We start from the raw sequence: 15,633 nt of genomic DNA on the forward strand, positions 1-15,633 counted from the left end.
TAAGTTGATCTAATAGCACCCCCCCCCTCAGTATTTGGTTATTCTCACTATCTGATCTGGTTCCTTGTCTCATTCCCTTAAATAATATCTTGTCACTCTGGCTTGTTCTCAGTGTCATGTGAGTTTGGTTTTTACTAGAATCTTTCTAACTCCTGATACTTTCTCTTAGTAAGTAAGCATGCACTGTCTCCCTTCCTGTTTTTGTTGTTGTTGTTGTTGTTGTTGTTAACAGACCTACATTTACCAAAGCCGAGTTGCTGTCTTTGCAAAATCCTATTGCTGTTGTCATTGTGTATGTGTGTGTGTGAGAGAGATTCTGAACAAACTCTTCCTTATCCTGTTTTAATAATTATTAAATATCTTTTTAACACAACATGCCTTACAATGAGACCACTAGTCATTGACCAGTAGTCAAAATATACTGTCATCAATTTTTAACAAATACTAACAGATATTTTGCATGTTCTTTGCCAACTTTTATTTAAGTCAGCATTGCAAAGCATTCTTTTATCGCTGTTCTTTTTGTTGTTGTTGCTTCATTTTGTTCTGATTTTATACTGTATTTCTAGACTTTAATTCTTTTCATTTCAGCCCCTTTGGCTATTATATACTGTCTTGAATTTGTATTTTCACTGAGAACTAGAGATGTGAACACCTTCCTGATTTCATTAATCATCAAAATTTCTTGTTCTATCTAGTCAAGTATCTGAGGCTAGAATAGAACAAATTATTTTAGCAAACTTTAAGAATGGTCATGTGTCTTAGTTAGGGTTTCTATTGCTGTAAAAAGACACCACGACTATGTCAACTCTTATAAGGAAAACATTTAATTGAGGGGGCTCGCTTACAGTTTCAGAGATTCAGTCTATTATCATCGTAGTGGGGAGCATGGTGGCATGCAGGCAGACATGGTGCTGGTGTTAAGAGTCCTACATCTTGCAAGCAGCAGGAAATTAACGGACAGTCACACTGAGAGAAGCTTGAGCAATCTTTTGAGGTCTCTTGACCTCAAAGCCTGCCCTCACAGTGACACACTTCCTCCAGCAAGGCTACAGCCCCTAATAGTGTTACTTCCTTTAGGGACCATTTTCCTTCCAACGACCACGTCATGTAGCTAGGCTATTTATACAAAAGTGATCCTTTCGGTTGCATAGGCTATACACTGTAATACTGGTTGTCTTACTAATCTGAATTTGGTTCTTTACACATTTCATATGTAAGCCATTACAGGTACTGTGGGTTCTTTCCCCCATCTCTCGTGTGCCATTCCACGTGTTTAATGGCTTCTTGTAATGAACTTTAAGTTCTTTGAGGAAGTCAGTTCATAAATAATTTATATGTCCCAGTCATTGTTTTACAAATGATATGGTTTAGTGACTTCATTATTAAAGTAATTGCTGATATCAACATTTCCAAAGTTAATTCCTGGAAGTCTTAAAAGTTTATTATTCATATTTAAATCTGACATCCACATTTCAATGATATTAAGGTCTCTGTCAAAACACAACATATGCATAGGGATTTCTAATTGACAACTTAATCCATTGATCTCTTTCAAAGAATTATGTCTATGTATACATTTTTCCCTTTATTGAAAATAATGCTTTTATGGGATTCCTGGGTCCAAATGAGTGTATCTCTGATCCTTGTGCCTTCTTCTCTAGGGCTCTTTTCCTTCTGTTGGTTTGTCTTGTCCAACTTTGATGTTATAGTTTTTGTGTTACCTTATTATATTTTAATTTTTAATATCTAAAAAATAAATGAATGAATGAATGAATGAATGAATGAAAACCTAACCATTAGGGTAAAGGTTAACAACTGAACTGCCACTTATATCTGCTGGGGAGAGAAATTCAGTTTTCTGTAATAGACTAAAATCAAATATTAACCCCTCCAGGAAAGACCTTATGTGCAGGAGTAGTTGAATAACAAATAATTGACTTCACAGGTTTTTTTGTGTGTGTTTTCATTTGGTTATAGTTTGGTGTTTGTTTCTTCATTTCTTTTGGGGGTGGTTTTATGTTGTTTTCTTGAATTTGGGGGGGTTGTTATTGTGTTGGATTTTTGTTTGTTTTTTAAAAAAGAATTTAAAATTGGGTGGGAAGGGAGGAGGAGAGGATCTGAAAGGACCTGGAGGAGAGGAAGAATATGATCAAAATACATTCAAATGTAGCTAGAGTTTTCCTGCCTGGCCCACAGTCAGAACAAATCTCTGTCACCCGCCAGTCCCACAGCTGCTCAGACCCAACCAAGTAAACACATAGACTTATATTGCTTACAAACTGTATGGACGTGGCAGGCTTCTTGCTAACTGTTCTTATATCTTGAATTAACCCATTTTTATTAATTAATACTTTGCCACATGGCTCATGGCTTACTAGTACCTTACATCTTCCTTATCCTGGGGGCGGCTGCAGGCAGTCTCCCCCTTCTCTTCCTGTTCCCTCAGTTCTCCTCTCTGTTAGTCCCGCCTATACTTCCTGTCTGTCTACTGTCCTATCAGTGTTTTATTTATTAACACATTTGCCATACAGAACATCCCACAGCATTCAAATTTAAAAATTCTTTTAAATGTACCACATTTTCTTCATTCATTTCTCAGTTAAGGGACATGTAAGTTATTTCCAGTTTCTGGATATTATGAATAAAGCCACAATGAACATACTTGAGCAAGTGTTCTTTTGTTAGAATGGAGTATCCTTTGGATATATGCCTAAGAGTGATATAACTGGATCTGAGGTAGATTGATTCCCAATTTTCTGAGGAACCACCATATTGACTTAGGCAGTGGCTGCACAAGTTTGTGCTCCCACCAGAAATGGCAGAATACATGTAGAGAGGAAGTCTAAATTGAAGGTCTCCATTGGGTCCCTCCCAGCTGAGGTTGGGGAACCTCACACAAGAAGGGAAGTAAAGATTGTATGAGTCAGAGGGGATGAAGAACACCAGGAGAACATGGGCCATTGGGTCAACTAAACAGGGTTCACATGGGCCCACAGACTGAAGCATCAACCATGAAGCCTGCTGGAGTCTGCACCAGGTCGTCTCCGTATGTATGGTAGTTAGCTTGGTGATTTGAGGGACTCCTAAATGTGGGTGTGGGTGTACTTCTGACGCTTTTGCCTACTCTTAGGACTCTTTTCCTCCTGTTAGGTTGTCTTTGTCTAGTCTCAGTTTGAGAGCTTTTGCCTTGTCTTACTGCATCTTGTTTAGTCATATTTGGATGTCATCTTTTAGAGACCTGCTCTTCTCTGAAGAAGAAACAGAGAAGGAATTAATCTGGGGAAGATGGGAGGTGGGGGGGGGGGAACTGGGAGGAATGGAGGGAGGGGAAACTGCAATCAGGATGTCTTGTATGAGAGAAGAATCTATTTTCAATAAAAATTTTAAATATACTTTAAGTAATAAAATATAATTAAAAAGTAAAAAGAATAATTATAATTCAAAGTTGACTTTTTATGAGTATGGTGAAATTTATTCCTAAAATAAATTTCTTCAGTGACTTAATAAAATCCTTGGCAGTTTTTGTGTTCACATGTCCTTGGCAGTCATTATGTCTAATTTTTATGTTCCATGCCCTGTGAGTTAATTTATCAGTAAATGTTCTTATAATCATAGGCCCTTTACCTTTAAATGTTGATTAAGATTTAGCTTGTCCATATCAACAAAATAAAAATGATTATTACATGAAGCCTAGAGATCAATGTGGTAATAAATAGTGCTTTCATTACATTATGTCTTTCAAAGCATGAACACAATATATCTGCCTAGTTATTTAAAGATCTTTTTAATCCATTAACATTTTTCATTTATTGCATGTATCTTATCTTGCATCTGCTTTTTACATTTGTTATTTGTTTTATATATTCATTAGAGTTTTGCTATTATATTCATTATTGTGTTTTTTCTAGAAAACTTACTAAACTCACTTCTTAGTTCAAGAGCATTGATTAGATTCACTGAGTTACTCTACTTTAATAGTCACGTGGTCTACAATACACAATCTATGTACCTTACACTTCTTTTTTTAAAGAAAAGGAAATATTTTCATTTAATCAAAACTATGGTTTTTTTCCTATTACAGATGGGGCCTCCTAGTCTCTTCCAAGAGGACAGGATAATCTTGGTCTGCAAATATCTTTTGAATGCTGAAAACTAACCCAGGTGACCAGAAGACAAATGATCCAGATCAGACCAGACCCAGGAAGAGAAAGAGAGATAGTTATTATTAGCTGCTCCAAGGCTCCATCCTCTTGTCTTAGACATGTCTGTAGACTCCTTCGCTTAAGGTGAGAGCCTTGCTTTATTCTTGAGTTTTCCTGAAATTTTTCTTGCATATCAAATGTTCTTCTCTTCTTTGACTCCATTCCAATTCTCTGTGTCAGATCCCCCCCTCAGACCCACGTGAGTCCGTTAGTGATGGCTTTGGCCTTGCTAGGATAAACTCTCACTTTCAAGTGTTGGTTGAGTTTTTTCCCATTGTATTCCAGCTTCTCTTGTTTTTCACCTATTATAGCCATGGTTAATTCCCAGTTATGAAAACACACAGTCCTATATCTCATCTAACAACAGCATTAAGATCTTTTGAGATTTTAACACCAATCTGAATCTGGACTACAACAACTTGTAGCACTGTAACCCAGCAGAGAGTCATGAATGTCCGAGCGTCAATAGGATGAACCACATGAACAGATACCTACAATAAAGAAGGCACCTCCTTCATGCATGGGATGTGGAATAGATGTATACCATATATTTTTATTTCTTGATTTTCTCCATAATTAGATTAGTACTCTAGTACTAGAAATATGATGAGAACTGCCACTCCTACCTTAATCTTTAGCCTATAATCTTATTTATTTCACCATTTAGTATGATATATGAAGCTTTCTGTGTACATATATTTTTATTGAAAATAGTTTTTTCTCACATATTACATCCCAATTACAATTCTGCTCATAGTTTCTTACCTCCTCACCTCCTATCTCCTTTCTGTCTCTCAATACAAAATAATAGGTCTTCAATAATAAGAAAGAAAAGAATACAAAACAAAAACTAACAGGAATTGAACAAAATAAACAAATGGAAGGAAAAGGGCCCAAGATAAGGCACAAGAAAGAGAGACCCACTCACTCACACATCAGAAATCCCATTAAAACACTTACCTGGAAGCCATAAGATAAACAGAAAGAACCTGATATATATATATATATATATATATATATATATATATATATATATATATGTATATTCAGATAAATTTTAAAAAAATCAAAGACGAACCCTGACACAACATTATGAGACAAGGAATTTCCAAGATGTCATTGAGTTAAGGGCACTTGAATCTCTTAATTCTCAATGTTTGAGACAGCATGAGCAAGACCTATGCAATCTCAAACCAGACAAAATCCCAGTAACAAGAGCAAACCCCCATCTCTAGCTAAGCAGATCTTGGCAACTGATGGCTGCTGAGAGGAGAATCACTTATATTAAATGTGTATACTCTGGTGGGTTGACAACCCTGTGGTGATGGTCCACAGATCAAAGAGTATATGGACAGCACAAATTGGACTTGATAGGTAGAAAAAAAATTAGAATACAGTTGAATGGGTTGTCAAATAGAGATAGATCTGGGAAGAGTGTAGGGAGGAGGAGGACAGAGGTGAAAATGAACAAAACGTTTTATACTAAATTCTAAAAGAAGTAATAAAAAAAATCAAAAAAATGTACCACCTTAAAAATCTAGTTATCCTACTGTATTATATGAACCTTGAGATGAAATGTCTTTGGGAAGATTTTAATTACAATATCAACTTCATTACTATGACTATAGTTTTATATGAATAATGTAACAAGCATTTTCATGAGAGTTTCAATATTTTGTGGCTAATAATTGACAACTGTACATCACACGTCCCTCAGTCAGCATTTTATTAATTTTTCATGACTGAGTTTTGAAGAATACTACAACCTTAAAAATAAATGTTAATTACATTTTAAAGATTAGGCAACTGGGACAGAAAGATAAAGTAAATCAGAACGGCTATGCTATGTTTAAGTATGCATGTGGTGCTCCCATTCAAACCTAGCAAACATATTTACATAGCCAGTGTCCTTACCCTCTACTCCTTTACATGCCATTTTGAGAAAAAAATTATTAAACTGAGAAGCTGATCTACAAAATAAGATGCCAATAGGTCTTTGATCTCTTGAACAGATCTAAGGGTAGGTATCCGAAATCTCTCTCTTAGCTTGTGATGTCAACGGCATTTGCCTTCCCTTACCTATGACATCAATATCCTACATCCCATCTCCACTGTAGTAGATATTCTCCTTCTGTTTCTGATTCTGTCTTTCTTTTTCTCATCTTGTAAGGGTAACTATCATATTGAATTGAAGGCCAAACCTACATCCACATGATGTCACTTGAACTGTACCTTCAGTAATCTGATGTCCAAATAAAGTTAAAATCTTAGATTCCAGAAGGACATGGAATTTAGATAACCGTGCTATCCAGTATTAACAGTGAATAAAGGGGGTGAATTAATAATGACTGCTAAGTTTCCAATTGTATGACAGAATAGACTGTGGGTATTTTAATTTTGTGGGAAGATTGACAAACAAGCAACCTGGGAGAGATTCCAGATGAATCTAAGCTCTATTTGTCCATAGCAGTGTGAGATACCCATTAGACACTGAAGTGTCAAGTCAAAAAGGCAACCAAGGGCGTAGGTTTTGTGTCTACCAGAGTAAGTTTGAGATGTTAGCTGAAACTTGGCTTAGAATAGGGCCTGCCAAACTGACAGTGGTTACTCAGGCTTAGACCCATACATAGAGTACTGTGTGGCCGCAAAACTTCCACAAGAACAAATGAGAGCGGCGGGCGAGTTATAGTAAATCAAAGGTTGATATGGTTGGAGATTTCAGATGAGGAGAAGTATATTTAAATAATAAGGATAGTCAACTTTAGCAATCATCACAGAGACACTGGCTAAATGAAAGCAGGTGAGTGAGATGACAACTGTTGAAATTCTTAAAAAAAAATATAGCTTTTTTTAAATGTGCCTGGAGTGGGTTTCAAATTTAAAGGACTGTATAAAGTGAACCAAAGAAGTGGGAACAATTTAGAAGTACTACATAGAAGAGATTTCCCTTTTAAGATGGACATTTCAGCACATATAAGGCTTTCATTACAATTACGGTATAATAAGGAAAGGGAAACACTTGATATAAGAAGTATTAATTGTTAAATATTAGTTATTGCATAAATTTAGGAAATGGAATGTATAATGAAAAATGTAAAAATGAAATAAATACTGTATAAATGAAAAAAGTTGCTATAAAGAGAGAGAGAGAGTTCATCACAATGTAACAGTCACTACAAAGCCAGAGGTAATTATGATCAGAGCATCACCTACAACTTTCTTCACTGGACAATCATAGCTAATAAAGTTCTGGTTGTGGTAGAGTACTGATATGATAGTGTAAAGGCATTGGAAGTACACAGACACAGTGAGATGCTGCCGTGTTCTCTCTACTTCATTAAGGTTGTTGCTAATGCACTATAAAAAACCTTAGTGAGAATCTTTGCAACACATTGTGAGTGTGAAATTGAAATAATGAGAGAATAAACATCTCCTAGAGCATCACTTAGCTACCATGTGACAGAAGTGTGTCACAGATTTCACATTTGTAATTATCTTTCTAGATGACTAGAAAATTTACCACCCAGTATAGCATCTATTTGAGTGAAACAGATGCTATAAATGCACAGGAAAATAAGTATGAACCAAGATTTCCAAAAACAAAAGGAATATACATAAATCTAAACTTTCTTCTGTGCCTTGTTTTTTGTTTGATCATCATTTTAAAACATTGCATTTGATTTCAAAATGCTCTTCCACATTTATCATTAATATATCTATTTTATTTTCATCGTTTAGATTTTTTAAATTTATTTTTTGCCTTATTTTGTTTGCTTTTAGACAAGGTGTCATCAGGTAGCCCAAACCACCTACAACTCATTATGCAAGTCAGCCTGGCCTCAGATGCTTGGCTATCAAGCCTCGCCTTCAAGTTCAAGCAGTACTGGTGTGCATTCCCACAGCACTTAGTTGTATGATAATTTTAAATATCCATAATAATTTTATATTAACACTGAATAATCTTTAGAAAGTTTGAAAAATTACAATAAAGACAAGACAATTTAAATATGCCTAAAGGATTATTTATTGAAATGACTGGAAAGGAAATAGATTCTCAAAGAAATAATAGCAAATCCAATTGCACAAACTATTTTGTATACATTATTGACATGCGTTTTCAACTCAATATTAATCTTTTACATTATATGAAATACAATTGGAAAGTATAAAGAGTTCATGACTCAAATTCAAATGAAATGAATACCATATAATACATAGAATAAATGAAAGAATAAAATTTCTTTTTTTCTATGTAGATTCATTCAGAAATATATCATTTTTTGTAGCATGATCCAAAGATGAAAAAGTTGATGCATTTCCCGTCTCAGTCAATTCTGTGAAAGAAAGGATGTAGAATTAGTTTTGTGTTGTTAAATCAGTGGTTCTCAACCTTCCTAATGGTGCAACCCTTTAATACAGTTCCTCGTGTTGTGGTGACCCCAACCATAAAATTATTTCATTGCTACTTAATAACTGTAATTTTGTTACTGTTATAAATTGTAATGTAAGTATTTGATATGCAAGATATGTGATATGTGACTCTTGTGAAAGGGCCCTTGAACTCATATTGGGGTCTTGACCCACAGGTTGAGAATCCTGGTTTTACATTCATTCACCTCTCACCATTTGTAGTCAAAAAAAAAAAAATCAATTGTTTTACTACAGGTACTCTATGTTCTTTTCCTTAAAGGCATACAATTCCTACTCAATGGTATATCAGCTCACAAGAAATTGTTGCAAAATATCTAGTCTTTCTTCAACCTAAATGGTTTTGTAGTTTAGAATCTCAAAGCTACATTATCTGCCCTATTGTATCTTTTTAATACCTGGGCTGAGTAATTTCCTTTGGAATAGTGAATTAAAAAACAAATTTAAATGTAGTAAACATAAAGTTTATGAAACATAAGATATGCACTGAAACTAAAATTGACCTGTAACAAAAGCTACAGTGTGTTCACATAAAATATAAGGAAATTTTATTTCTGAGTTTCATATAACTTAATGATATAATATGTTAAGATAAAAGCTTTTGGAATGAAACAGATCTATATCAATGGCAAACAAATAAAATTAAAATTTCCTTGAAATTTAAGCTGTGCCTAGTGTCATGTTGGTAACAAGCTGTCAACCAGTGAGAACACAGTGATAAGTAAGTGAATACTTTGATGAAATTTGCTACTCCGCTGTGTTTCTATAGGAGAATGAAATATAAAAAGATGTCTGCAAAAATAATCATTCTATCTTCAATTTCCAGAAACTTACCAAAAATGAGGAGGAGATATTAACCTGGAAATCCTCTTAGACCTTAAAAGCAAACAAATACAAATAAATAAGTATACATTTTTCCCTCTTAGTGTAACACCTGCCTAAAGTATGTCCAAGGTAACAAATGAAACATCTCCATCTTTTGACTCCATGTACATATACTCAAAAAGAACAAATAAACTGCAGTATGTGGATAATACGTATGCACAAGGAAATTTTAGAACTCTACAAAACAAACTTTGTTATTCAAATCTATTGAATTGCCAAGTTTAACTGTGGTTTAGTCAACCTTAGTACTCTCAAGATCAGAATTCCAGTGAACTAGTTAAATCAGCATTCTCATAATTGCCTATTTCTAACAGGCCATGACTTTTGTCTTGGCAGTCATAACAGTTCCACCAGAATCTGTAAGTCACTAGGCACTGGGAATCAGGTTGAAGTGAAGAGCTCTCGGTGATTCTATTTCATAGCTCACACTGAGGATCCTCAACTTATTAATGAATTATATATCTACTCTTCCATTCTAGAGCTCCTGTTTCTTCTATTAATGTCATCATATGCACATTTTGAGAGGCTTAGAAAGGGAAGTAAATTTATACTTACAGTGACTTGATGAAGTGGTTGATTGGAAGGGAGCAGGAGGGTGGAGTTAAGCAGAAGGTCTAGGTACTGCAGAAGGGCTTGGACAGACATATCACTTTGAAGGAAAGGTGCTACTTGCTGGGGAAGGTACAGAACTTTGGAATGAGGAACAGACAGGGGGGCCTGAGCAGAAACCACGGGAGTCTGAAAGAAAGTCTGCGGGACTTGTGCCAGGAGCTGGGCCTGAGACTGAGGAATGTGCTGATTGGCAAGATTAGCAGTGCTGAAGACTGGAGGGCTAACTAGACGAAGCACAGTTTCAGAGTTGACGTAGGGTATGGCTTTGGTTTTGGGAAGGATGGTGGCTTTAGCTTTAAGGAAGTTTTCCAGTTCAGGAGAAATGACAGGCCGGAGAGAAGGCACCACAGGGGGTTGAGCAATAGGCTGGGCGTTTTGTGCAATGGGAGTGCAAGAGATGGGCTGATCATAAGGAAAGGCCTGAGGCTGGGACTGGATGAAGGGGAGAATTTTATTCTGGAGCACATCCTAGAAAGAAGAGAGCCAACCTTTCAGTCCACAATTCAGCAGCATCATCTTTCTTAATTAATTAATAATCGTTTAGCCAATGATAATTGAGCAAAGGAGTGAATTTGCTCAAGAAACTATCATGTTTCATTTGCTTAAAAAACTATCTTGGCCTAGCTGGGTATGGTGTCTAATGCCTCTAAATCTATCATTTGGGAGCTTGAGGCAGGAGGATTGTTACAACTTTGAGACCAATCTGAGCTAAATGGTGCATTCTAGACAAGCCTGGGGTACAGAGTAAGAAGCGATCTCAACTTCTTTTTTTTTAAGATACACAAAATAAGCCTTTAAGAAAATAGTTAAAGTATTCTCAAAGGATTTCACCCTAACATATTCTACTCATAGACTAATTATGGTGCAAAATGAAGTTGATATTCAGGATTTTTTTTATTATCTTTTCGCTTTTTTCAAAGCCATTTCTACATCTATCTGTAGTATATATTCTTGCATATGAGACAGCACTGATTTTTTTCAACCTTTGTAGATTGGTAATAGCACAAATTTTTTGTATAATTTAAAGCAAATTAATTTTAAAAGGTGTAGTGGGACAATACTAAAATTTATTTTATTTGATTTTAAAGAAAAAAATCAGCCTTAATTTGTGACTAAGTTCTGTGAGCTACTTAACATTGGTCAACTTCTAGAATGGCTTCTCTGGGTAAAAATAGTTTTCTTAACCTTTTCAAGAGGTATCGATTTTTAAAATTTTTAGTTTGATTTAGAAAATATAATGTGAGCAGCAAGCAATTTACTACAGAAAAAAAAAACTGTCAAAGTTAAACTATTGTACTGCACTGAATATATGGCCATACATGTGATTTAATAGTGGAAAATCATTGATTTGAAGGCAAGCTCTTGTACTTTCTATCACAGCATAAGCAGTGGTTCATCTGGTTGTTCTATATCTCACTCATCCTATCTTTGGACTAGAAATGCTGTCAAAACTAGGTAAACATAAAGCACAAATGTTATCATAAGCCAAAAGTTGAATTAAAACCCTTGACTCAACTGAAAGCCAATTAACTACATCCATGGGAAAATTTTAAGAATGTTTTCAGCTTACAGGTAAAGAAAGGGAACTACAAAGAGACTAATAAGCAAGATTATTCAGCTGGTAGGTGGTCAGTTTAGGATTTCTGCCACGTTGTCGATATTTGCTTTTAACATCAGATTCATGTAGAAAATAAAAGGAACATGGCTTCTACTGGAGAAATGCATATGCTGACTATTAAGAATACATAATACCGCCGGGCGGTGGTGGCACACGCCTTTAATCCCAGCACTCGGGAGGCAGAGCCAGGAGGATCTCTGTGAGTTCGAGGCCAGCCTGGGCTACCAAGTGAGTTCCAGGAGAGGCGCAAAGCTACACAGAGAAACCCTGTCTCGAAAAACCAAAAAAAAAAAAAAAAAAGAATACATAATACCACTAGTAACTGCAATCATGATGTAGAAAGTGTTGCTGACACCCGAGTGTGCATGTGTAGCCCTGGTGGTGTATGACCACTCTTTACTCTGAACATGCACAGGGTAATGATTTTCTGGCGTTACACATCACAAGCAGGAGACGTACATTCTTCACGAGCGATTTACCTTTGCTTGCAGTTGTTGCATCTCCTCCACCATTTGAAACTTCTGACAGAAATAAAGTGAACATTAAAAACCTCAAAATTGTCAACTTCAAAAGCAAACCATGGATATTAAATATAATGGGTTTACCTCATCGGTGTGTTCAGTAGACTGCGTCAAAAAAAAAAAAACATTGAGTTTTACTGAGTAAATAATAGTTTAAATGTGTATTAAAAATTAAGGTATTTGGTAGCTGCTTTGATAGGTTCCTAGTGGGAAAGTTGATGAAACTTATAAACCACTTAAAACATTTTGTATAAGCCTATTGTGTACAAAAAAAAAAAAAAGATGAGTGCAGTCAAGAGAGAAAAGTGAATTAGTGAGCACAGTATTTAAAGAGACATCTGAACAATGCTAGTTGCCCCTACAACCATGGTTCTTTCTCTGGCTACAAAAGATCTTTAAATTCCATTTGATTCTTAAAACCAAACGCACAAACGTAGCTGAAAATACAGTCTAATGACAATACATTCTGGAAGTCACTCTTAGTTCACTTGCTAATATGTTAGCTTCCAAATAAACGATAAGAAATAAATACTTCCTCTGAAGAGAAAAGTATGTACTTGTATTCTCCAATAAACAAATGGTAACACATACAAATAAGTAGTTCAAGGTAAAGACGTCTATGTGATACTCTCAGGTATATTTCAGACTGCAGTGCAACTCACTTATTTTTATTTACCTACATGACAACTTTAATAACCAAATGTATCCCTTCTACAAGCAGGTTTATGTACTACAGAACAAGTATGTTATTTCTCCTGGCATCTGTCTTTACTTCAGGTTGTAGCTCCTAGTCAATGAGTGACCCACAAAAGGCACATAGTAAATATTAAAAATGCAGGTCAAATTAGGGAGAGCTCTTAGCAGAGAATACGACTGTGAGCTTTTCAAATAAAAAGGGGTATAAGAGGCAGTGAAAACACTTCAAATAATAAACCAACTTGGTAAATTCCAGAATATGCAGCTATCTAGATATCTTATGCCCCAAATATAATGCAAAGCACATTTACCTAAGTGGGATAAGCTAACACAATGTAACTCAACAGAAAGACAGCACTTCACTGTTCTAAGTCTAGAAGCTACCTCTGAGTGACAATTGTCTTACCTCACTGCTGGAAATGCACTCAGTATGTAAAAAAAATAATAATACATATATTTTCATTTTTAGATCCAATTAGGACTTCCAGATAATGTAGTTATTATAGGGTGATAAAATGTGCTTAATTAAACCTCTTACCTCAGAGGATATGCTGAGTGATTCCTTTTGTAAAAAGAAACAAACAAACAAAAACATTATTAGTGACTATATCTACCTTGTTACTAAACATGCTTCCTATTTGACTTTTATGTCATCTACCTCTTTCAGAAACTTAAAAAGCAAAAAAAAATTGTTATATGCCTTTTAGAATCTTGAAAGCTTATATTTACTATCTCTCTGATAATTTAGTAAAATTTTATTGGTACATTCTTACATTAGATGAATTTGTGCATAATTTTTGATGAGTGACAAAAAAGAAGTTACTTTAATTTCTACTAAAATCTTTTTTATTATGCTTGTGAGACTACCACAATTCTCGATTGTTTTCCTTCCTCTGAATATCTTTGGACAGACACAGTAAGACTTCACCTGGTCATCTAAAGAGATGCATACATGCTGTCACCAGAATGAGATACTCAAGCTGCATATATGAGTCTACTTCTGAGGAATCATATTTGTTTCATGTATTTCTATTTCTAGTGCCTTGTTTTGTTTCTTATTTGTCTGTTTTACTTTTGGTTAGGGAATCGGTGGTACAATAATGCAGTAAACATTTGTTTCAGCTTCGAGACACTACAGAAACTTTGCGACACTACGTGACTCTCAAAGAAGCAGTGATTAAATCGATTTGAAACTCTCCATTAATCAATCATACACTGAGCTGTCACTGCTGTTACTGTCTATAAGTGAGCAGACCATTCTCTACATCTTAATTACTTAGGAAGCTTCTTTACATACCTCCTTTGCGAGAGCAAGTGCCACAAGGCAGGCAAGGATGAAGACCTTCATGGTTGTCAAATCCTGTGAATGAAAAGATGAAGAAATTATAAAAGATTAGTCAGTCTATTAAAGTCAATCCCTACTCTGGCTCCTAAATACTCCTATTACTAAACATCAAATTCAGACTTCAGCAGCCACCAGCAGGATTTTCAGCTCACAACTTTCATCCATTCTTTTTGCTAGTTCTCTTTTGTTAACAGGAATATAGATGCCTTACAGAAGCTATGAAGAAGTCATAACTATGGAAACCTTTGATGATCCATTTATTTAAAACTATTTAGCACTTACAGGTGGCCAGACAGTGAACAGAATATGAAGATCTCAGCACTAGGAAGCCTCACTTCTAGAATGAATTGATAGACAATGTATATAAATTGCTGCATTGCTTGTGAGTGATCTCAGTATGAAAAATAAAAATTTTTAATATATTGACAAAGCATTCTTTCCAATACTTGAAGGTGTAAAATTATCCTATTAGTGAAAATTATTCTATTAGTTTTTGGTTTTTCTGACAGATGTTGCATAATTCATTATTAACCTGTATTTGTCTAAAGCCTCATCTGTGGGTTTCCATATAATTCAATTGTCCTAGTTTAAAAGAAAGTTGTACCCTTATAGATTATGCATGTAGGGAGAATCACATGGCAGTTCTTATATTTTATCCTTACCATTCTATATACCTATTTTTAAACAAGAACGTTATTGTTATCTGATATGCTATAGGCCACTGTTCTTTCAACTCATTGCATTTCCACGATCACTGCTTCTAAGTCATTTCTGACATTTCTAGAATTCTTTTACAAATAGAAGACTTTGTTTCTATTTTCCACGGGTCTTAATATTTTTTGAAATATTATGAGCTAGATCAAGAATTCCAAGAGCCTGGACGAGTTTTATGCTTACTATCTTTTTGTTCACAAACATGTAATTTGCAGCTTCTAATTGTTGCCTTATTAATAAATATCCATCTATCTATGATATAATTTGAGTGCATTTTATTACTAAAATACATCAAATCAAATAAGATAGCTTATAGGAAATAAATTCTCAGTCTCCTCTTTACACTATTCATTGTCCTTGTATTTATTATTACATTTTCTCATTTTTGTGAAGCTAATAGTCAGTGTATTTGTATCAAATCTTTCTAGGCAATTTCTGCATTTTTAAGCCTAGCTTTTCAATTATCTTATCACTTCTTAAATATTTAATTCAAAAAACTGTATTTAAGTAACTGTATTATTTCTATGACCTAGTCTAGTTTTAAATAAATTATCAAAATAATATGTCAAAATTATGTCTGAAATTCTTACCTTTAGTGGAGGCCAAGAG

The 15,633-nt window shown here is 34.9% G+C and overlaps 1 protein-coding gene across 1 annotated transcript; it reads right to left on the bottom strand.

The window, feature by feature from the left end:
- Positions 1 to 4,558: 4,558 nt before the first annotated feature.
- Positions 4,559 to 14,313, bottom strand: Csn2 (casein beta). Its single transcript, XM_059274761.1, has 6 exons — positions 14,263 to 14,313; positions 12,802 to 12,804; positions 12,354 to 12,374; positions 12,228 to 12,269; positions 10,074 to 10,598; positions 4,559 to 4,696 (listed from the first exon to the last, which is right to left on the bottom strand). Exons 1-6 carry the CDS (start codon positions 14,311 to 14,313, stop codon positions 4,559 to 4,561), a joined length of 780 nt encoding a protein of 259 aa, XP_059130744.1.
- Between the last annotated feature and the right edge of the window lie 1,320 nt (positions 14,314 to 15,633).

The sequence above is a fragment of the Peromyscus eremicus genome, chromosome 10 (genome assembly GCF_949786415.1).
Source record: "Peromyscus eremicus chromosome 10, PerEre_H2_v1, whole genome shotgun sequence".
Classification (NCBI taxonomy): Eukaryota; Metazoa; Chordata; class Mammalia; order Rodentia; family Cricetidae; genus Peromyscus; species Peromyscus eremicus.